Source organism: Phaenicophaeus curvirostris, chromosome 1 (genome assembly GCF_032191515.1).
Source record: "Phaenicophaeus curvirostris isolate KB17595 chromosome 1, BPBGC_Pcur_1.0, whole genome shotgun sequence".
Classification (NCBI taxonomy): domain Eukaryota; kingdom Metazoa; phylum Chordata; class Aves; order Cuculiformes; family Cuculidae; genus Phaenicophaeus; species Phaenicophaeus curvirostris.
In genome coordinates, this window is record NC_091392.1 from 80,344,240 (window position 1) to 80,367,772 (window position 23,533).

Here is a 23,533-nt window from a genome sequence, read left to right on the forward strand (position 1 = left end):
CTCCTGGCGGAGCTTGAGGCGACTCCCTCTTGTCCTCTCCCCTGTCACTTGGGAGAAGAGGCCAGCTCCCTCCTCTCCTCTTGCAGCCTTTAGCTTTCCTAGGCTTTGGGAAATGGGCTGCCTCTGTCACAGCATCACAACGTTGTGTCTCAGTGCTCTAATTCAGTGGAGGGACTTACACAGCGTGCAGTCTTTCAACAGCTTCATAAGGGATGTAGTAGAGGCTTTTGGTTTGTTTACTTACTGGTCAAAGCTCTGTAGGAAGTGATGATGCCAGAAGGTGTGCAGGGTAGTGTTTTGTTTCAGTGTGATCAGGTCATCTTATCTGTCATCACAGGGCTTCAAGTTTGGATTGCAAAATATCATCCCTATTCAGATATAGGACTCTAATTGGTGCAGTATAGCAAACCAAGATTTCTTTTTCTGCACAAGCAAAGGTGCCTGCTTGGGAAAACTGTCAGAAATGTGCCTTGCAGATAGGAGATGCTTTGCAGCTGTCTGCGTGCGTACTAACTTTTCCGTTAAACGGATCGTGTCAATTTAAGCATATGTGTTTCCAGGAAAACTAGGGAAGTATTGCCACTGTGCGTGGAACTGGTATGGCTTCACCTGCAGCATTGTGCGCTGTTCTGACAACTGTTTGAGAAACAGGAAGAGTGTTGAAGGGAGGTTGTGAGGCTACCCAAGGAAATGGGAAGTGTAATGTTGAGGTTTTGCAGATGTTAATATGGATCATGGTGCTACTTGGTCAGACATCCCTTTGAGGCTTCTTGCTTTCCAGAGTCTGCTGCTTGTGCTGGAAGATGTACTGTGCTGCTGCCAGGTCAGCTTTATTTTCTTGCCACTTTGTGGCTCCTTCTTGTAAACAACAGGGTAATGGAAGCAGGTTATAATGTTATGTGGCAATGCAGCTGCAACCAGATGCCTGACCAGGGAGCGTAGCACTCTGATCATCCTAGGCTGTTGTCAGCAAGATGGATTCAGCATATTAAGTTATAAAGATGTAAACTGCCAGTCAGAGTATTGTGGTTTATCCCCATGAGAGTGCAATGGAAAGAACTTTAGAGAAGGAGAGTCAACATTACAGAAAGGTGAACTGAGTCACCTTGCCCTTGCTGAGACAGGGGGTCAACATGAGTCTGCTACCTGAGAGACACGCTGTGGTAATTTGGAACTCATCAGTGGCTGGCTCTATCACTCTTTTGCCAACCCGATGATTTGGTGGGCGGTGCCTGCCATTCAGAAAGTGACTTGCTGTGCTGGAGTGTTTAGTGTACTTCAGTCATGTGTGCGTTTGCTTTATCTGCAAGGTCTGTTGGTTTTTATGCCTGGACCTGGTACCATTCCCTGTATGCTATTTTTTGCCTCCTATAATTCTCTTGCCTCCATCTGTTTAGCTCTTTTTTAGTAAGAGAATTTTTTTTTCCTGTTATTCAGAAGGCTAAAGGATGACTTACTGCCTTTGTACAAGCGAGTCCAAAGTTCTTGCGGAACTAACAATAGAAGCTTGGTGCAGAATCCAAGTGCTGTTATTGCTGCTTGGTGTCTTTGCTTTTGCATTAATGTTGTTACTTATCTCATTCTTATCTTTTGAATTATGAACTGAACAGCCCTTGGATGGCTTTAGCATGTGGAATACACTTTAAATTGGCTGAAAAGAGGATGAAATGTCCTTTCTGAGAAGCTTGGGCTGCCTTATGCTTGTGTCCTGAAATCCTGGTTGCCTGCTGTATCCTGCAAGTGTATTTGTAAGAATAAGAAAGTTCAGAGAGAAGAGAGCTCTCCATTCACAGTGAAGATGGAATGGGGACTACTGGGAAGACAGTTTATTAATTTGCTTCAAAAAAATTGTGTGGCATTCTAAATTGTGTGGAATAAATCAGGAAAGGTGCTGTGACGGAGCCCTTAGTGCAAAATCGTCACCTCCTGCTTTCTGTGCTGAAACTGCTATGTATTTCCTGCTGATTTTTTTTTGTTTGTTTGCTTGGAAGTAGGAACCATCTCTGTAAAAGTTTCTTGAGGCTGGGTCCCTGCTTTTTGAGGGAGTCTTTAATTTGCAACTCGTTTCTCTTCTGACTTGATACAAGCCTCCCATAGTATTCCCAATACTACCTCAACCTATTCCTTCTTGCTGCTCCAAACTGAGCAGCAAACTCAAATGTTCCCAGATAACAAATATACCACAAGTACACAAGCAATGATGAAGAATTTTGAAAGCTGTGAAGGGTCCTCACAACTGACTGTACCATAACCCTTGCATCCCTTCAGATTCTTTCTTACGTTCTTGCGTTGGTTCGCTGGGGTGTCTTGTGGATGGGGAGGGTTGTCTTATGTGTAAGGAATTTTGTGCATGGAATGGTTTTGAGGAGGTTGCAATTAATGCTCTTTGCTGGTTATCTATACCCATTTATCCGCTTTTCCTCCTCTTGTGGGCTGAATGTGGGTCCAAGTTCTTTTTCAAGGTGTCTGGCAGTTCCCTTGTGCTTTCTCTGCCTCATCCAGGACACTGTATTTGCTTAGCGTATCTCATCACTGCATCTCCTCTTTTCCAGTCCTTGTGTTTGCCATCCTCGTGGTAGTACACTTGGCAGTATCAATTCACTTTTAGATACTTGGAGTTCTTCAGCAAGGCTTTTACAAGACAGGGAGTTTTATCTTCCTAGCTGAAGGACGTCATCTTGCAGTGTAACATTCCATGGGTTTCTTATCAGTGGACTGCCTGGATATTTATTTCCACCATGTGAGCTGTTTCCTAGTATTACGGGCTGGGCCGCACTGGGATTCTGGGGCAGGTTGCCACAAGTTATGGTGGTCACCTGTAGTCTGGTGAGTTCTGTTCCTAAACTGGATGTTCACAAGCTCCTGGTTCAACTAATTTGTGAAAGCTGATGTGGTCCTCCCTTTCCTTGGTGTGCTAGCACTTAGGTTTATCTGATGTTCTGAACTAGTTTTGGATACAGAACCAGTAGTACTAAACTATTTTTTGACAGGTGGTGGAAGAGCACAGTAGCCTTGTGCTGGTTTAGCTCCCTGCATTGTCTTGCCATGGTATGGGACAAGTTCTACTGCCAATGAAAAAGAGAAATTGGGAACCAACAGCTGAAAGTGGAGCTGGGAAGAAAGGATGTGGCTTCAGTTGCATCTTGAGTGGATCTAGCACGTTGCCAGTGAAAGGGGGAGAGCTGTTCCTCCTTCCAGCTCCCTGCTGCTTGCCTTATGTTAGTTTTGGAGTTTGCTGGATCACTTCTTGAGTCAATTCAACTTGCTAACCTCGTCAAACTTTTCACTGACGTAATAATTTTAATCAGCTTGGGGAGGGGCCCTTAACTAAGTGAGGGGGTAGAACAGCTTTGCTGGACTTCGGGAATGAGAAAAAAGGGTTTGGGGAAAATGAGATGACACTAATTGCTTTAACTGAGCTAAATTCCACATCAGTGAAAGGGAATGAGTATGCTGAAGGTTAGCACTGGCCTTGTGGTAACCAGAGGTGTCACGGATCACTGAAAGTGGAAAGGGAGCAAGTGGGAACTTGTGGAAAGTGGAAAAGGCCTCTGGACTAGTTAAAGAAAAGCAGGATGAATTCTGACAGCTTGAAGTAGCCACTTAAACACCAAAAACCCTGAAAAACGTTAGTTGTTAAAGTGATCTTTTAATGTTGGTTGCTCACTTTGTGTCCTGTGGACTGCAGTACTTTTAAGCCAGTATCAGACACTCATGAATTAGATGTACAAGTTAACAAGTGTTAGTGGAACCAAACTTAAGTAACTTGGGGACTGGCAACTTTCAGTATGCTAGGGGGAGAGACAGCTGTAACTAAGAGAATTATTTGGTAGAAGAACTCAAACGCGGTGGTGAGGAGAGGATGTTGATGTAGAATTCTAGCTGTAAAGGCAGGGCAAAAAAGTTGGTGGCTGGATTGAGTGGGGTAACCTTGGGAAACGTGTTATGTCCATATCAGGGTTCAGAAGCAGTTAGGCTCAGTGACTCACTACTGGCAGGTGTTTCTTATGATTTAAATTCTTTTTGTTGCAGTTCAAATGTGTTAAACTTTATTTTTTTGTAAATTTTGTGTTCTCTAAGCAAATGTTTGTTCTTGCTGGTGATACAAAGAAGCTTATTTTATAATTTAGCATAGCTTTTACTCTGTATTGGACACTTTAAATAGAAGAATAAACTACATGTAGACCTCAGTTAATAAAGGACATGGTAATATTCACTGCTGTTTTAGTTGGTGATTTCCAAGATAGGTGTTTTCTCTTTTAAAAATGTGTACTTTTCTTTAATGCATTATAGTTTGTTGCAGTTAAATTATGTATTTTTATGATATTTATATAAAGGCAAATAGAAACATACATAAAGATTTCAGTTCGTATTACTTAAAAAGGTAACCTGAGTTGTATCTCTGCCCCATTGTAACTTAAACTGTGAAATAGTTGCCTAGCTTTGAACAGAGTCTCTCTTGGAGTTCTTGCCTTAGGCTATTGGTATAGTTCATAACTGTGTTAGTCAAGAAAGACGTCTTTTCAGAGTCCTGTGCTTCTTATTTTAAAATGACTTATATGGGGCAGGATAGGATCTTCTGCCACAGTTTTCCTTTTAGCATTGCTGCTTGAGTCAAGTAACTGGCAAAGACGACAATAGGTACAAATACTACTAACCTCAGTAGATCAGTTTTATGGGATATGGAAGCCTCTGTGTTTTCCCGGAAAAGCTGTTGGGGGTGGGGAACAAACCTGTTTTTTATTATTTTGATGATGCCTGCTTCATTCCTGAATTTCGCAACAAATTGGAACGCTTAATATCCTCATCTGCCAGCCCTGCAGGATGTGTCACAAGTTGTGGCTCTGAATCAATCTGCAGGAAGCTACACATCCCAAGTGTAACCATGTAGCTGTGTTTTTTCTGAGCCATCATTCAAATGACTTGCATCATTCATTTCTCCAGTCCTTCCTCAGCCAGATCTGAGCTCCTGCAAGGTGTGAATAACCTATGAAGTGCAGTTGTGTTAGGCTCAGCAGTGCCTTCAGGCCTCGGTGATTACTCTTGACATGCCTGGTGTTCCAATTCAGTGCATGCTGTGTGCATAGGTACTTTTGCTTCGTGTTGCACATAATAATGGAACCTGTACTCATTTGTGTGTGGATTTACCTTTTTTCAAATGCTGGGCATGCTGTCTTATTAGAGGGAGCTCTGCCAGTTGGCTGCACATTTCCCCGTGGTGTGCCAGATCACATTGGGCTGGCTATTAAATAGATTTTTCAGATTACAATTGTATGCAGGCTTTAAAAAAGTAGAGGGTTTTATTGCATATATGTTTTTTATCACTTAGAGTTTTCTGAATACTTTTTTTCTGAAAAATGCAGTCATGGTAAGCAACCTGCACTTCAAGAAAATACTATAATTTATTTTAATTAATGAAATCTTTAGGAAATTATGCAAGGAAGGCAAGGAGATAGCAAAGCAAGGTAAGAAACCGACTTAATATGGGGATTCTACTTGCTGATTTAAAGAAGTCTACTACTTATCCATGGAAATATAATCACTAAGCTGAATGTTTTGTTGCGCAATAAAAACTTGCTTTCTGGAAGGGGGACAGAGCTTCCCCCATTCCCTCATTTTGGTAAAACTTTTTATCTAAAGTTTGTTGTAAAATCAGTTTGTATTCCATGTTCAAAAAGTAAGATGACAGCGTAAACAATTTAGTTTACCTTTTATTATTCTTTTTTCAAAAAAAAGGGAAGAAAATAGGTTTAAAGCTTCCAGACATACATAGCAAAGCTTGTTTATTTAGGGTCAGATTAAGGAATTTCTTAGTTCCTTCAGTTTCTCCCAATACTCATGTGGCACTGTCTTTGATAAATGGTTTTGTGGTATTGAGGGGGTAGTAGTCTGATCCTGGAAGCTAGCTTATGAATTTTCTGAAGTGTGTATTAGTACTTCTAATTTCAGTGAGTTTCTCATACAAGGAACAGTATTTGTTCTGACAGTGTAGCTCTTGACATTACTCAGCTGTGCACATCTTTGGTTTATAAATGTAAGTCTTTGTTAGAACCATATAATGCTACTAGAAGTTTAAAATGCTCTCCTTTGCCAGTGAATAAATCTGCAAGATTTTTCTTAAGTTTGTGTGGTGACAGGTAGAGGAGCAGTTAGTATGCAAATCACAGTACGTCTCAAAATGCTGCTCTACAGCTCTGTTGCTACAGTGCTGGAGTAACCACAGGTAAAGGTAGAAATGCAAGTGGGAATGAGGCTGAAATTTTCCTAATGCTATGTATAGCTTGTGGTTAAGGGCAACTGAACAGCCATTTTATATTTCAGGAACTGTTTTCATGGTTACTACTTTTCATTAGTCTTCTTGAGTGTTTTGTATGAAAAATATACAGATGGTGCAAGCTGACAGAGCATGCAAATAAAGCATATTAAATAAATGCTTTTTGTCAGGCAACTAACAAGAGTGGTAGAGCTGAGTTTGAAAGAACTCAGTGTTGTTCATTCCTGTAGATTTATTTTTCTCCTTACCTCCTCATCTCCTCATACTAGGTTTAACACTCTAAACCAACATTCATCTCATGCATACGATGAGTTTTGTGTTTGTATGTATTGTGTGTAAAATGTCCAAGATACGTAATTTTGGAGAGTATCCATTTACAGGTGGCTTTGATAGCTTGACATGAATTATGCTTTTATAGAAGTGGGGTGTATATTACTACATTCTAGCAGAAAAACAAGAAGGAATCTTTCCTCAGGTGGACCAGCACCGAGTGCTTAGAAAAATACCCTTGTCTTTCAGATTCTTATTTAAGAATCCTTCGCTACAGAACAGTGTCATTCGGACACTTCAAACCTCTGTTTCCTTTGTTCTCTCCTTTCTTTAATCTTATTTTAATAATACACGTCTCAGAATAATGAGGTGCCCGTTACGAAGCTACTATCTTGAGTTGCAGTGCTGTTGAAAGGCTTCGAATCAGTGCTTTTTAGTCAAACTTCAAAATGTCCCCCCACTCTTTTTTACTTTTCTGAGATTTCTTTAATTAGTAGTTATGGCCTGATGCATCGTAATGCTTAATATGAGTGATGTTAATGCATCTGTCTATGTCTCCTCTCCTTCCCCCTTATTTCTCCCATTTAAAGCTGCTCCACTGTTGCTGTATGCGAACCGACGTGATCTGCGACTGGTGGATGCTGCAAACGGGAAGGAGAATGCCACGGTGATTGTGGGTGGCTTAGAGGACGCAGCAGCAGTGGACTTCGTGTTTGTAAAGGGGTTGATATACTGGAGTGATGTAAGTGAAGAAGCCATTAAACGAACAGAATTCAATAAATCTGGGAGTGTACAAAATGTGGTCATTTCTGGACTTCTGTCACCTGATGGGCTGGCATGTGACTGGCTGGGAGAGAAATTATACTGGACAGATTCTGAAACAAATCGGATCGAAGTTTCTAATTTGGATGGATCACTGAGAAAAGTTTTGTTTTGGCAAGAATTAGATCAACCCAGAGCAATTGCCTTAGATCCTGCAAGAGGGTAAGTCATTGTTACAACAAAATTATTACAAATATTAAAATTTTTGCTACTTCTTGTTTGCTGAGTGATTTTAAATAAGAAATAATATTGTTATTGAAATTATCCTATGCTATTTTGTGTTATTTGCTTCTCTTTCTGTTAGTGTGTTTTGAAAACAACTTTCATTTAAGAAATTGCATTCATACTGGTTTATGGACAGTAGGAAACATCAGACATTTAGCTTAGCCCATTCTAGAACAGGTTTAGTTCTTCTCAGCTCTCATTTCAGTCTCTGAACGTGACGTACAGTATAATCTTTTTGTTCTGTTCTGGGGACAAAGCTGTGTTGCCAGAAATGCTAAATTCAGTGGTGGTTTTGGTGATGCTATGTAAGTGGATAGCTTGAGGTTACCTCATAGGTAGACATCTGTAACTCATCTTCTGAAGTGAAAGACTAATCGAAAATACTTGATGCTATGTAATCTTCTGATTGGTGTTTTTTTTGTTTTTATGTTTGTTTTTTTTTAATCTGTAGGATAGATCTTGTTTATACATCTTTAATTTTCTTGCTTGTTCAGGGGAAAAGTCTATTCTGCTGCCATTTGACATACTTTTTTCAGCCAACTATTTTTGGGAAGAAATTAGTGCATTCTTTCTTTGGAAAGACGGGGGGGGAGGCGCTATCTTAGCTGCTTGCAGCTTTACATTATGATTTTTGAACCCATGTATTTCAATCTTTTCCTCCAGAACAATAAAGTTTCTTTGTAAAACATGGCTTCTTTCCTGAGCTTCATAGAAATACCATATCTTGAATATATTCTTCCACAGTTTCAATACGCCTTTGACAATATATAAATAAGAAAGATATTTCCTTTGTGTTACTAGTATTTTCAGCTTTGGAAATAACAAAAGGATGGATTTATGCTTTTCCTATCTCTTTACAATTTATAAATTGGAGCCAGTGCTAGCATTAGTTTTATTAGATTTTAAAACCATTTTAAGAATGCCAGAAAAGATGTAACACTCATGCCTCTTCTGCCCACCATCCCAAAACTGAAAGAGGAAAAGGAGGAAAATCACAGTCAAAGTGTTTTTGGTTTGGCTTGTAGCCAGAGGGACAGAGATTCTTGTTAGTTAAGAATAATGCGCTGTTACCATGCCAGCTGGTCTTTTTTAGAAGAGTATTTGTATTTTCTGAATACGTATAGTAATACACTCAGTGATCAAAATGAGATGATTGTGTACTCTTGGACTTTTTCATAATACTTTACATGAAGAGGAAACTACAAGAAGAAAAATTAAATAGATCAAAGGTCAAGTGAACTCATAACTTCTTCCATACTGATGGTCTATTAAAGCAGTAGAAGTAAATACTTCAATACACCTAGTTTTAAAATGGAACAACTCAAACAAAAAACCTGAACAGCACCACCCTTCCCCAAAACAAACAGAAAAGCTCCAACCAAACCAAAAAAGAGCTGTAATTGAAAGACAACATCTGTTTTTCTTCTAAGTCTTTGTAGAGGTCTCTTTCTGAGTTGCTATATGAATATGTTTTAGGAAGGTAAAGTCATGAATCAACTGAGCTGGAAGGGACCCACAAGGATCATCGAGTCCAGCTCCTGTTCCTGCATAGGGTGACCCCAGAATTCACACCATGTGTCTGCGCGCAATACAGTAACAGAACTACTTTCTATCTTACCATATTGCAGTTGCAAAAATTGCAATTCTGTTATGCAGTTTTATGGCAGAAATCTTTTGGGCTTTTAATAAATCTGATTACGTTTCAGAACTTCCTTCAAAACTTGAACCATAGGTGGAAGGGTGGTATCAGTAATATTTAAAAAAAAAAAATCCCCAAACTGTTCTTGTATGTGTGCTTTTTTCATTAATATTTATGCTTTTTTTTTTCTTTAGCCCTGTAAATGTCTTTTGGTTTCACAGTGTTGCCTGGCAGACAGTGGTAGGAATAAGCTATAAAAGGATCTAAGAAGAGTTAACAAAATCTGAAACTTGGAAAAGAAAACATCTCTAATTTTCCTGCGTTCTAATCCATCTCCTATTATGCTTAGTGGATCGTTATTCCAGATGCAATTTTATAAGCTTTTGCAATTCACAAAAAGAAAAGATTTAGCAGCCAAATTTACACTAAGGTCATTGTAACCCACAAGTTCAGTTTTTCATTAGAGTTTGTCAAATGTGGTTGATCTAAAGTAGGATACATCAAATGTTTCACAATGAAGTTGATTTAAATACCAAACTACCCCTCTGATCTGCGGTTGTGTGTGCACGTGTATTTCTTATATGTATGTATCTTACTGAAAACATGAGAATGCCTTCTTTGGAATGAAACAGACGTATAAGATAACAGAAATCTGTAGTCATGAATAATGCATTTTCATGGCAGCGTGCCATGCAGAACAGTTTAAATGTTTTGTCTATGCTCTGGACTCCTTAGTAACTTGTCTGTTGTAGGATACTCATCAGTTCTTCTCTGAAGGTCTCTGTTTGGTGCTGTTGTGATAGTTTGGAGGAATATGATTGGACTCTTTAAAAGCATGTTTATAGCAATAGTAGTAGTGATTAAAGAATAACTGGTTTGGGTAGCCTTTGCTATCACTGCCAAAACTGTTAATTGTGTGTGAGGTTGTAGGTATAACTGAAATACTGAATTAGAAGTTAGACTTGGTTCCCATGGTTGTTGTCAATAATTTGCAGTGCAAAATATTCAGTAATGGAAAATGTATCTCAGTTGAAAACTGAGACACAGGAGCCACGTCTAAATTTTACTCTGGTATTTTTGTTTAGGAAGCCATAAGAATCTTAAATGTCTAAAGTCCTCTTACTGGCCATCTCCTATGTACATTTTGAGTTTTGAGTTTCTCATTTGTCCTACTAATTAACTACAACTTTTTTCTGTTTTAGTTGCCTTGATACTCAATAAAACATTATGTGTGTACTAGGAGAGAGGAGAATCGACCATCAGATAAAGAGGAAAGGAATGGAGTGCTTGTTCAGCTTTCTTTTTGAAGTGAGCTGTGAGGTTTCAGGGCAATTTCAGGAAGGCTTCTTAGTTCTGGTCATCCTTTCTGAAACTGTTTATTCCTGACCTGTGTTAAACATGAGGTCCTCTTAAGATCAGTAGCTGGGAGTAACACATGCTCTGACACTTTAATGTTAACTTTCTGCCAGGAGAAGACCAAGTGTTAGACCACCAAGTGCAGAAGAGCAGCAGATTTAAGAACTGCTCACATGAAAGTTGAGCAAGCAGAAAAAAAGGGGTTTTTTTTGCTTCAGCACTTAAGATGAACAAAATAGCTTAACTATTCATATTCTTGAGCAAGTACTTCTTGAAAGTGCAGTAATATATTTTGTACTGCTGTTTTCTTGTTATTTTGTTAATTTGTACAGCCCTCTTGTCCTCAGGGAAAAGACTTACAATCATTGTTACTGTTCCCCAAAAATTACCCTTTAGGCAGCTTGATCAGCTTTCTTCACAAGAAGCACTATCAAAATGAACGGGCTTTTCTCACTTCTAGATGTTCACCACAAAGGGCATTTTAAGTGCCTCCTAGAAGCGTTGACTAATTGCTTACTTTCCAGGACATGTTTTAAATCAAGTGACTCTATAGAGTTACCTTCATTGTTCTTCCCATAAGCTTTATGGAAGTTTGAAATGTTTTCAGTTAATGAATGGAATTGGAATACAAAGAGCTGCACCACTTTTTATGACAGCTGAAGTTGATTTCTGGATCAAGTACTTTGCATGTTGGGGAAGATCTCAGATTTAACATGTACCCCTCCCGCAGTGGACTCTTATTTTTACCATGCAAAATCTTTGCAGGGATAATATATACTTTCTTTCTTTGTAGTCTTACTTCTTTTGTTTCTTTGGAAGTTGGAAACTTGCATCTGAGCATGGCAAGCACAAAAGCAATTGTAGTACAGGCTTCACATCTGCACATCGTAACAAAAGATTCATGGGAACTGGTAGTTATTTGTTGCTGAGCAGTAGATCCTATACAACAGTATAAGGAAAGGAAAACAGACAGGTCTAGTAACAGTTGCAGTATCTTTGATTTGGGGAAAAACATTTTAAAAAAAGAAATAATCCTGAGTTTCTTTGTAAATTCACTCGTCCAGTGAATGTTTTCTTTGCACGCAAGTTAATATTATATATTACCTTAGATGTAAATTTCCAAAATAATCCAAATAACTGAAGGCTTTGCTTTGTAGCTTCTCTTGCTTAATGCCACCTCTCCCTTGAGCAGATTGCTTCAGGCTGAAAATCTTTCTGCTGCTCCTCTGCTGATATTAATATATTTCACAGACAGCAGATTAGTGCACTCAGCTAATAATTTGCTATATAGCCTGGTCTGTGCTTGTATAGAGTTAATTTTGAGATTTTATAGGTGACTTATGTGCAAGTATTAAGCAGATATGAAATCTGCAGATTGCTGTGGTGTTGGTACATAGATTTATAAGGTGTATTTAATCTTTCTTCACCTAAGGAGGCCCTGTTAATCAGATGTTGTTGGTTGCAAATGTATCACTAAATTGTGGAAACAGCAAGGGTATTAAAATAAACCAAAACCAAACCAAAACAAAAAACCAAAGGAATTTCTTTTGGTGGCCTAAAGATAATGAAGCTAACACAGAAGATTGCAGTAGTATTGCACTGATTGTCCTGATGACACTGCATCAGGAGTGGCCAGCCTTGGCTCTGGAGCTGCATGTAATTCTTGGAAGATCTAAAATACAGCACTGATGTTGCGAGTAGGTGGATGATCCTTTGCACAGAGACTGTTTGGTGACCTGAATCTCTAGGCATGGGAGACTACAATTGAGAGAAGGTTGCATGATTCAAAACCTGACAGTATGCAAAGCAAGCACTTCATCCTGCAGGAGAGTAGCATGGCATCTGAAACATGCTTGCTATCTTCTGCCTCAGAAGTACTATACCTCTCTCTGCTTCTGAAGTATAAGGTTTGCCTCTTGGTCCTGTGAAGGTCTTTGTGGCTTCTGGGAACAACATCAGACAATATTTGCTTGCTATATTAGCACTGAGTATTTAGTCTTGGGGGTTTTGTTTTAATCTCATTGGCAGTCTGTTCATTTTGAAAGGTTCTTTCACAAAACTTTGCAAAATTTGTTTGAGATTAGTCATGTATGGTTCACGTGCTTTTGGTTTCCAGTCTGATGCTAAGATATTTCCATGTAGCTAGATGCTAAAATTGTAAAGGTGTCATTTTATTGCACAGCTCAATGTTAATCTCTTTCTCCTCTGCTCTTTTTGCCTCATCTGAAGGAAGAGGTGAAGGAAGGTAACCAGAAAGTAACCAGAAACCCACATATTTAAAACAGAGTAAAGGCTTGGAGAGGTGACTTCTCTTGTAAATCTTGCTGTGCTGGTTTTAGATCTTACTGCCACTGACTGCCTGTCCTCACCCTACTGTCAGGAGCTCAGAGGAACATATTTGCTAATATATTTCCCTTAATTTTCAGGTGTTTGACCTGGTTTTCTCTTTGTGGGGGAGATTTGGCTTGTTAAAAATCAAAGGAGAATGCACAGAATTGACTTGTGCAGGACAAAAATTTTTCTTATAGACTCAGGTATCATAAAGTTGTAGATGCTTTTAGGTGCAGGCAAGTTTGAATGTAGTCTTGCACTTCTATCTACTTCATTCAGTGCTTGGGCTGGAAATCAAGACTGTGGCTGGGTCAGTTGAAGGCTGTGCTTTCCCTTCTGCCAGCTTTCCTGTGAATAAGCTAGTAGTATCTTGAAACACTGGAGTTTGTTGAAACACCGAGTTCATTGGCTTATTTTCACTTTATGCCTTCAGTTTCAGGCTTGTTCTACAGAGGCACGTGAATATAGTATGTTAAATGATAGTCTGTTGAAAATTTAAGGTAATATTCAAGAGGAGGATTTGGCTCGTCCATTACTGCATGCAGTCATAACGGTGATAAGAATTAGTAAACTTGATGCGGCTTGCTGTAAAATATCAATGTATACTTCAGATACTTGCATGCAATGCTTGTTTAGTAAGTCAGACCTAAGTATTTAAACTGAGGCAGTAATTTCTGGTCTGTGTGAATAACCTCTCATGATGAGTCTTTGGGCATGCTTCTGTCTATCTGCATGTTCTGTCTCTGCAATTATAATTTAGCATCTAAGTCTAGACTACGAAGACCTGTTGTGTTTAAAAAAATAAACTGTGAACAAACAAGTTTTCACTAACAACATTTTGAATGAAGCTTTAGGCGGAGTGAACACAAGGAAAGTGATTTTTAAAATCATTATTTTAGGCTTCTAGTAACCATTACTAGCTACGTGTTAATTAAAAAACATCTGTTCACACACTTTTAAAAATTAAAATAATCATAAGTCAACTTTTAATAACTATTAACAGGAACTCAAAGGGGCCATGTTAGTTTACAGCAGAGCTATAATCTGATATATCGTTCTGTGTTCTTGCTTGAGAATTTCCAAGTGGCAGTGCTACTAAGGAAGCCGAGTGGCTTTAAGGGAACATCTGTGCTGTTTCTGGGGAAGAGGCTAGAATTAAAAAAACAGTGCAATAATCCTTTTATCTCTCCAGATATAACTTGCATAACTTGGTAGTGTTTGTCAGGAGGTTATTACTTCAGAGTCCATGACATCTAGTAAGGTTTGTTGGAGAAAGCTTTCAGTTGCTCCCCAAAACCATTGCAGCTGACTCTGCTTATTAATTCCAAATTGCAGCAAGAAATTATTTTCATACTTCATTTTAGGGACAAATTTTGTTTGTAATCTCTTTACTATTTCAAGGCAGGATATTTTAGAGGAGTTTTTTTTTTTTTTTAAATGATGATGAGTCTTACAGGCTACATGTGTTAAAGCAGGTCTTCTCTGAAAGAAATTTATTGGCAAAATTAGCCTTCAGTGAACACTGTTTATGGCAGCATGGTTTAAACTGTCTTTGTTCATCCTGCAAGTGTTCCTAAATAGGCTTCAGTGTCAAAACCACATAGCCATGAGCTGACAATTCTTGCTGCAATATGTTGGCCAAGACATTGTACACCTAACAAATGCATTTGCAGCTGAAACGCGTAGTGCAGACTTAGCCTGAGTTGCAGTGGATATGAGAAGTGTGGCAGTGTCTACCCTTATCATTAACGAGTCTGCTTGTTCATGGGCTTGTGGAGTGAACAGATGGAAAGAGGAATGCCAGAGGAAAAAAATCTTACCTTGTCTTTATATAAATCAAGGTAGGGTTGGCTAGTTGTGGGATAGGTTCCCCTCCCTACCTTGGTGGTTTGGGAAGTGACTGAAATGTGTTCATTTTGGAGTATAGTTTGGTCCAAACTTTAGATCAAATGTTTTGATCAGTGTTGTAGGAAATGGAGCAGAAAGTCACGTTTGTACCTCTGGATGAAGTTGTTTGGATTTATGTTCTTGACCAAAAAAGATATTAATTTATGGCTTATTTCTTGAACAAAGCTGATAAATCCACTTGCTAGCATGCTTTGAAGTAGACCAATATTATTTTTTAAATAAATTATGGATTGCATTTGTTTAAAAAATGAAAATCATAGCGCTCAGCTGTATGAAAGTTTGGCATGGTTCACAAAGTCTATAGGATAATTATCTTTTATTTGGTTGCATTCTTGGAGAAAATAAGATTGTCCCTCTGGAGAATGAGTGTATTCCAGTACTTGTCATCTCTGTAGAGTGGTCGGATAAAATGTCATGGATTAATACATTGTACAGATGACATTGAGCAAATGCCGCTTTTACAGTGCAACTAGTTAGAAAGGAGGACATACCAGGGACACAAACTGTGAAGTGGACTAATAAAATACCTAAGTGTTTTTAGAATTTGTGCGGTGACCCCAGGGCAGGAGAAGGTGGTTCATGTTACAGTTCACATGCCAGGCTTGTTAGTTGGTTCTGTATTTGAAGCAGTACAGTTATACCATTTCAGGATCTGTGATAAAAGACCTGAAGATGAGCTGGGCAAAGCAAAAGTTAATGCTTTGGATTTCTGCTTAATGCTTGGAGAAGGAATTACTACTTTTAACCCTTTGTTGTACTACGTGGCAAGCTTCTGTTTTGTCTGTCTGCTGCTTTGGTAGGAGATGCCCCCTTCCAGGCTGTTTTTAAAACATTTGGCTCTGTTGTGGGTGTTTCATAATTAAAAAGAAAAAAAGCTGTAAGAAAACCTGAGCCTTGTCTGTGGGAGCAGAGTCGCTTCAGATGAGCCAATGATGCTGTTCCACAGTAACGCTCTGGATTTCAAATTGTGTGCTTTAAAAATGCATATGTGTGGGTGAGAATGTATATGTAATATGTATTTGTGGTGTCTCGGTCTAGTTAATTGTATCTTATACTTAGAACATTCTAATTGTGTTGTACCTTAAAACCTAAAAACCAAACAAACCCCCAAAAGATCCCCAAAGAAGCCAAATAACAAAACACACCCCCATAAATGTGGAAACTTCTTTTCCTTGGACTGCTGACTAGAAATATAAAGAATAGTAACACGTTTCTGGACCATAATGTTTTAATTACTAACCTTCTAATACCACGCTCGGGGGGTGGGGGGTGAGGGGTGGTGGTGAGAAAAAAGAGGGGACAGAAAGGAGAAAAAAAGAAGGAAATAAAAGTCAGCATCCATTCTGGACCTCTCTTCCCCCGCCTCCTTTCTTTCCCCAGGGTTGTTTAACACATACTTTACATTTTCATTTCTCATGGGAACCTTGTCGTTTCTCAGTTTTACATCTTAATTCCATGTTTCAGCATAAAGTATTACTTGTATTAAGTTTTCTCTGTCACTTCAAGCAAGACATGGTAAAGATAGGAGATTATGCAACTAAGAGAACAGTTAAGTTGTAGAGCTTTTCTTCTAAATAAATCTATGTAAGTGTGAAATTTATTTTTCTTATTTAAAGCATAAGTATTATCTCTGCTCCAGCAGGTTGTTTAAAAATTACTCTGAAATGAAAGAAAACTACCTTGCAAATTAAGCTTGCATGATTCTTCTGCAATATCTTCAGTTCTTGAGTAGAAGGGGGTTCTACTAAAATCTCATTTATTTGTCATAGAATAAAACTGTATCTTACCTGTCTAACTTTTAGGTTAAACTCTGGCAAACTTCTGAGTACGCTGAAATAAAAACCAGTATTTTGATATTTCTCTTGTCTTTTCAGCATGCATTTTTCTTGTGTACATTAAAAAAAGACAACACCTTTCTGTGAAGTGCATTTTTAGATCTTGATATAAGCCTGCTTAGTCTAAACTAATAATTGAGAGGGAAAAAGAATTACTTGAGGGGCATGTGGTTAATAAAGTAAAGGTAGGTCTCAAATTGTAAGATCCTGGAAGAATGCCTTCAAATGTGTAGAACAAAACTCACCTATTTCTTACTTGAAACACTTGAAATATGGTGGTTCTTGAGTTGGTAACTATCCATAGTCACCTAGTTCGATTGGTCATGTGTATATTGGTAAACTAGTGCTCCACCTGATAGTGAGGTCTCGCACAAACGTGTTGTTAACTCTGTAAAGTACACCTAGTGTGTTGATTTTACTGTGTTTTCCTGATTAAACAATTTGCTGTTTTATTGAGATATCCTGATGTGCTACTTTAAACAGTGTTCAATAATGTGTCTGTTAGGGACAGAAGTGATGGCTGGAGGTTCTGGTTCAAAATTTCTATTGGCCCCTAGACATGCATAAAAGTAGTCACTTGACTGAGGAGAAGCATTGCTGGATGTAGTGTTCAAGCCAGCACTCATCGTTCAACTGGCAAATGCAGAACCAGAACAGCTTGGCCAAGCAGTCAATAGTGAAACCAGAGATTTGTTTTAGTGAAGGTCTGATTGCTGCTCATAACCACTAAATGCTTTAGCATTAAATAAATTATATAGTCCTAATCAACAATTTATAGCTACAAACCAAATTTGGATTTAAAAAGATGGATATTATGAAAGCATGAAAGTACAGTGTGTTCTTGAGGTTTGACAGAATTTTGTTACTTAACTAGAGGAGAATTGTCTCCTTGCATAAAAATGTTCTTCCATTTCAAGGCAGAAATGAAACTCAAAGCTGTGAGTTCCTAACCAGAACTTACCTTTCTTTATATAAATCGATTTGTTATAGCCTCATTAAAATCGGTGAAATCTTTATCAGTTTATGTAACCAGTGCATTTTGCCCACTGTTGAGTAAATAGAAAAGGGCAGCCTTGTTGATAACTGTAAAGCAGAAAGAGGGGAGCTTTTTGTTCCCAGTCCCAAATACCCCTATCTGGAGCAGATTCCGTATAAAATGTGGCCTGTGGCTCTCTTGTTGCATGTTCTGTTTTCTCAGTATCCCTCTCTATATAAAATGGATGCTATCATCTGGTCTTGCACAAATAATTAGCTAATGAAGGTTAAAAAGGGAAAAACCAGGTCAGAATACAGAGGATTTCTATGCTTTAGCTTATCTGGACATATCTGAAATGAAGCCAAGCAATGACTGGGAGAGTTAGTGATTTTTGAGTTTTGATAGGCTCTATGGTCATCTGGGAGCTGTACAGAGACAGAAGTCTTCCCATTTTGTGCAGTGAGAATAGGATTACAGATGCCAAAGGGCCACCCGTGCAACAGGGTGGGAAGATTAAGATTTTTGAGCTCTGGTTCTTATTTAAGTTCTTTGTCTCTGTCACTGTTCTTTTGAAGCCTAGCCCTCTGCAAACAACTGCTAGTAATCTGAAGTTGAAATCTTATGAGCTGAATTTCTCATGTGTGGCTGTGAAAGTATTACTTGTCTTCTGTGATTCTCCAAAACACCCAACACGAGACAGACTGTGGATTTTGCTCTTCCCCCCACCCACCTACATGGTTTGTTAAATCTCCCAAATCATCGTGTTCATTCCCTTCATCTTCCTTGTAAATGACATATTAAAAGCTCCATTAGGGAACTTGACATGTTGTACCCTAGAAATGCAGAACATCAGTCAAAACTTTGAATGAAGTCCTGTGGCTTTGTAAAGATGGACTACGTTATGTTTGCCCACATGTGCATGTGTTTGGCTCTTTGCATGGGTAAGTGTGTGTGGATATTTTGTCTGTAGGGTTCACCAGTGTAAATATGAACAGTACCTGCACCAAACAATCTATGAGAAAGTGCCTGAAGCCTGTTACAGCAGTTGAACCATGAAAACTGGATTGGAGTTCCAGGAAGTACTTTGTTTGGGTGTAGGCCTTTCAGAGGCTAAAACCTTCAGACTTTTATCTGGTGACCCTCATAAGAATGTGTTACTTGTAACTGCTCTGTTGATCTTGACAAGACTGCTCATCAAAATTAAAAATGTACTTGACTCTTCTGCAGGACCCAGTCTGAACACTTATGTAGGAGCTTGTGGTCCTGGAGCAGAGATTGAAGTAGCTATTGGTATTTTTTTGAATGGGTAAAAAGATGGAGGAGAAAAAAACTTCTTAAGATATTTCAAAAGAACTTTGTGAAATTAGAAGTGAAATTTGTCATACTGGGGAAAGCTGCCCAACAGCTCTTTTGTAGGCTAGCAGAAGTCCTATATTTAAAACTAGGCAAAAGGAAAGAAAGCATCCCTGAAAAATTAAATAAGCTTAAAGAGAACACTCCTGAAATCAAGTAGAAGGTCATCTATGGTAGTTAACGTCATGCTTAAAGCTTGACTTGAGTGCTGCCTGTCATATTGCAGATTATGAAGCCTAATCTCAGGCTCATGAATGATTTGATATAAGACTCTGCTATTGTGATTTCTATGACTGACTGAGTTTGGGGATTGTCATTCTTGCATTCACAATTGCCTGCTCCAGTAAGAAAAAAAAATATTATTATGTGCCAATGAAAGAATCTGCAGAGCCAGATTTTCTCCCTTTTTCTCCCTCTCTTTCTCTCTCCCTCTCTCTCTCTCCCTTCCTCTCTTTCCCTCTCCATCTCTCTCCCTCCCTCTCACTCCCTCTTTTTCTCTCACCCCCCATTTTTTCTCTCTCCCCCCCCCCCCTTTTTTTCTCTATCTCCCCCTCTCTCTCCTTCTTCACAATATTTGCCTGTGCCACATACACCATCCACTTTTCTGTCTTTCAGTTTTCAAAGTATGCTTTACATCCAACTTTTGGAGGGAATGTATATAAAGTAAACATTAGCTATATACTCTGGGGCTTTTAAAGAATTTTTTTTCTTTCTGAAGTGCTATTTTCTAAAGGATCTTAAAGTTGGTTCTTGGAATATGTCTTGTGAACTGTGAGTTTTTTCAGGCTAGCTTGTTGCAGTAGACAGTGAAGCTTGGACAGATAAAATCACAGCATTAATAGTTATTTTGCCATCGTAGTGTTGAACATGCTGCCTAGGTAGAGAACAGTGGTTTTGCAAAAAGAGTGTTTGTGACATTCCAGTGTTCAGACTTTAACGATTGTTTTCTTACTGTGGGACCTAAAAGCTATATAAAAGTTCCTTTTGGGAACTGCTGAATATTAGCTTTAAAAATTTTCCCTTGAGATGTCAAAAGATATGAGTAAGCTTAATCTATTTATTTTTTCAGTAAAGTAAGGAATGACATCTAAAACAATATAAGCAATGACTGTTCTCTCCTATGTAAATATATGCTGAATCGGGTTAATAAAATGGAGTTTTGCTGAGAAATTGAAAAAAAGCACGTGCTTGTTCAGTATCAGGTGGAATTTGCGCTTGGTTAATTTTTATATTTTTAGTCAAAAGAGTGGCTACCTTTCTCTTCCCTGTGCATCTTCTTGGCAAATAGGTTGTTCTGGTGAACCACAAGCCTGGCTATTTTCATCATTTTCTGTTGCTTCCAGGTAGGTTTCCTTTAGCATGATCGTGATTAGGAAGTTCACATGAATGTAAGCTGCAGCTTGTCAAACATATGTTCAGTTAGTGCTTGACTCATGTTTTTCTGATGGAAAAATTCTGCATCCTTTTTTAGAAACAATAAGAAAAAAAAATCTATGGGAGTAGTTAACCTTTTTATGATTGACTTTGAAGACTTTACGTGACTTGTTTCTTCATTTCAGCCTGTCCCTCTGGAATTATAAATTCACTAAGTTCTGGAAATTTATTTTCTCAGTACTGTCATGAGCTATGTATTAATCATTATAGGGTTAGTTTGGTGTTTTCTTTGCGTGGTGAATTGTAGAGTTGTCAGTCTTCGAAAAAGAATTAATTAAAATGCTCCAAAATCAGAAAACAATATGAATAGTTGCTGTATCCAAGGGTTCAACAAAAAGGTCGTAGGCAAACTATGTATGGAACAAACCATTTGACCATGAATAGTTTTATTTCACCTAGAATCACCCTGTATTGCGTAACTGAAGACAACACTGTTTTAAGGTAGTTATGTTTCTGTACACAACAAGAAATAATTTAAGTTAATAAAGTGGTAATTTATGGCCTGGTGCAATCTCCACTTAGACATTTGTAGGCTGAGTTATGCAATTGACATGCCCTGTTATATAGTTAATTTGATTACAACACTTATTTAGTGTTTCAGCAATAGCAATTGTTGACAAGAATGGCCATGCCCAATTTTATTTCAGAGCTTAAGTGTCTTATTTATTCAAGACCTATTTTCATGGATAGATACGTTACTCTAGGTTTCAGGTTCTTGAAGTTCTTCAAGAAAACCTGAATTCTCTGTGGTCTGCCAGTGAATTCAGAGACAGTTGTGAGCATGAGCAGCATTCTGCTTTGGGGCATAGAGTTGCCCTTCAGCAAAGGTCACTGCAGTTTAATACTAAGAGGGTTCTGTGTGTTCTTTTATACTTCAATTTTTATGTTTGTGTCTGCTACTCTGCTAACTGTTAAAGTGGGAAGGCATGACAGTGGAGTGGAAAGAGAGGAGTTTCTAACTTAAATAAAAATGACTGGTACTGAGGAATGTGGTTTGAGAAAGCGTCTTCCACAAAAACACATGAACACCAGGCTCTGTTCTTCTCCTTACTATGACTTTTTTGCAGCTAAAATATTTTACTGCTGTTCATCTTACCAGAAGCAGAGTTGGTTTCTCATGTCATAAAAGGAAGCAAACTTTTTGTTTTGCCAATCACTTTTTTTAAGAGTTCCTCTGCTTTTTCAGCCTTTAATCTGTATTGTAGCATTGTCTGTGTCGCTCTTGACATGTTTCAGAGTGCACTGGGTGAATTTGTTTAGAGAAGCAGTTCTTTTATTTTCTTTTGTGTCTCTTCTGCCAACACGTTTTGCCCACTCTTGTGCTTCTGAAGTAAGCTGAATGATCCCACAGACAAACTCTTGTTGCTGCCAGAAGAAAAATATCATTCAGTTGAATTGGCATTTTAATGGTAACAGCATAGGTAATCGGTTACAAAATTGTCTTCCCCAGTTTGTGGCAGTTTCCAAGGTGATTGTGAGAAGGGGAAAATGCACTGTGCTAGGATATTAAGTCACAGAGACTTGGGAGGTATGGTTGGGTTTTTTTTTATCATTAGCTTCTTTTTGCATAGAAACACTGAGGTAGAGTGCTGTGTGGTTTGTGGAATGGTTGAGTGGTGTACACCAACACATGGAAATGGTAGCTGCTATTTACTCTGCAGAAAGCTGTTGATGTTGCAGAACATAAAGGTGGTGGTTGTGATGTATGTGTGGCCTTGTTCATAAGGTAAATATTTCCCCTCTGACTTTAAGTGTATAGATGATAGTTTAAAAATCGCAATACTACACAAAGCCTAAAATAGACCGTAATTTAAGGGAGTGTTTAATTGATGATTTGACATCTATAAGGGCATTAGGTATGAATTTGCAGTGTAGTAAAGGTCTAAACGCAGAGGAATGGTGGTAGTATGGAGTCAGGAAGCCTAGCAAATGGATATTTTAGTTGAGGATGAGGTGCTATTTAATTTAAAGTTAAAAGCCATTGAACTGCTTGCGTAGATAAATAGGTGATCTCTCAAAGGGGAGGTTTCTGTGCATAACCCTTGGCATAATGAAAGCTGAACTTCTGTGTTTAAAGCGAATCAGAGCATGATATAAAATAACAGGCATCAAGTCAGTGTAGCCAGGCTTCTTAAATCGTCAACGGATGTTTTACCGCAGTAAAGTCAGTGCATAGAAAATAACGTTTCCCAATATGGTTGGGTTGCATCATCCAAGCTTCCAGAGCTTGCTTCTTCAGGTAAGGAATGTTTATGCAGAGGTTTAGTTGAAGACTTTATGCCATAAAATGGCAATAGTTAGAAGCTTGTAACTTTACAAAAGCATTACGCATTCAGTGGTGCAATACATCTAAAAAGACAAGAGTTTTGGTAGTGTTGCAGTCTGCCCTATCACTGTAGCTAGGTGAAATGAATGATTTTGTATCACTAAGCAAAGCACTGCTTACTTAAACTTTTTCAAGGGATGGATGACTGAGGATTTTGTTTCTGATTTTTCCTGTTGTGGTGTGTGGTTTTGGGTTTTATTTGTTTTGATGAGGAATCTTGGACAAATCACTGTTCCTGATGTAACTTGGTTTTTCAAGACATTTGATGTTATTTAGTTGATTTGTGAGCACAGTGTAGTGTCTCTGCTTTTCCTTTTCTTTCCTCCCACTCCTGCAGATGCCTGCTGGAAGAGGTACTGAAATGCTGTTTTCCTGAATGGTATAGGCGTGGGCCAGTGCTGTGCCAGCCTTTTGTGACTCTGTTTTAAAACATTTGAAGCAGCAGCTGTGCTGTTGCCCATTCATTATAACAGCACTGCTTGTCAAACAATTCAGACAAATTGAAAGGGGAGAAGCCAAAATGTTTTTCAAAATCTAGAATAAGTATAAACACTTGAGGGAAGACTTTGGGAGATGCTGAGACAGACTCAGGGAATGTTTGTGATAAGTGCACTCCTTTCCATTGCTGCATCACCTAATGCAAAAAACATGGTGCTAATGTGCTGCTGAACTGTTTGTAAAGAAATAGAGGTGCTGACCTGCCTTCTGAATTTGAGGTGATGAATTATAAAACCTACGTTAAGTGATAAATTAAGAAATAAAGCTTTTATTAAAGGATTTCTGG

The 23,533-nt window shown here is 38.5% G+C and overlaps 1 protein-coding gene across 2 annotated transcripts in view; it reads left to right on the forward strand.

Annotated features, from left to right (window-relative positions):
* The window catches only part of LRP6 (LDL receptor related protein 6), a 704,489-nt gene that overhangs the window by 9,851 nt on the left and 671,105 nt on the right, over window positions 1-23,533 (forward strand). For both annotated transcript variants that reach the window (XR_011337960.1, XM_069863528.1), the window contains exon 2: window positions 7,135-7,528. Coding sequence is in view for 1 of the 2 variants with exons in the window: in XM_069863528.1 (XP_069719629.1) it covers window positions 7,135-7,528 (394 nt within the window). In the remaining variant the exon portion in view is untranslated. The remainder of the gene's footprint in view (window positions 1-7,134; window positions 7,529-23,533) is intronic.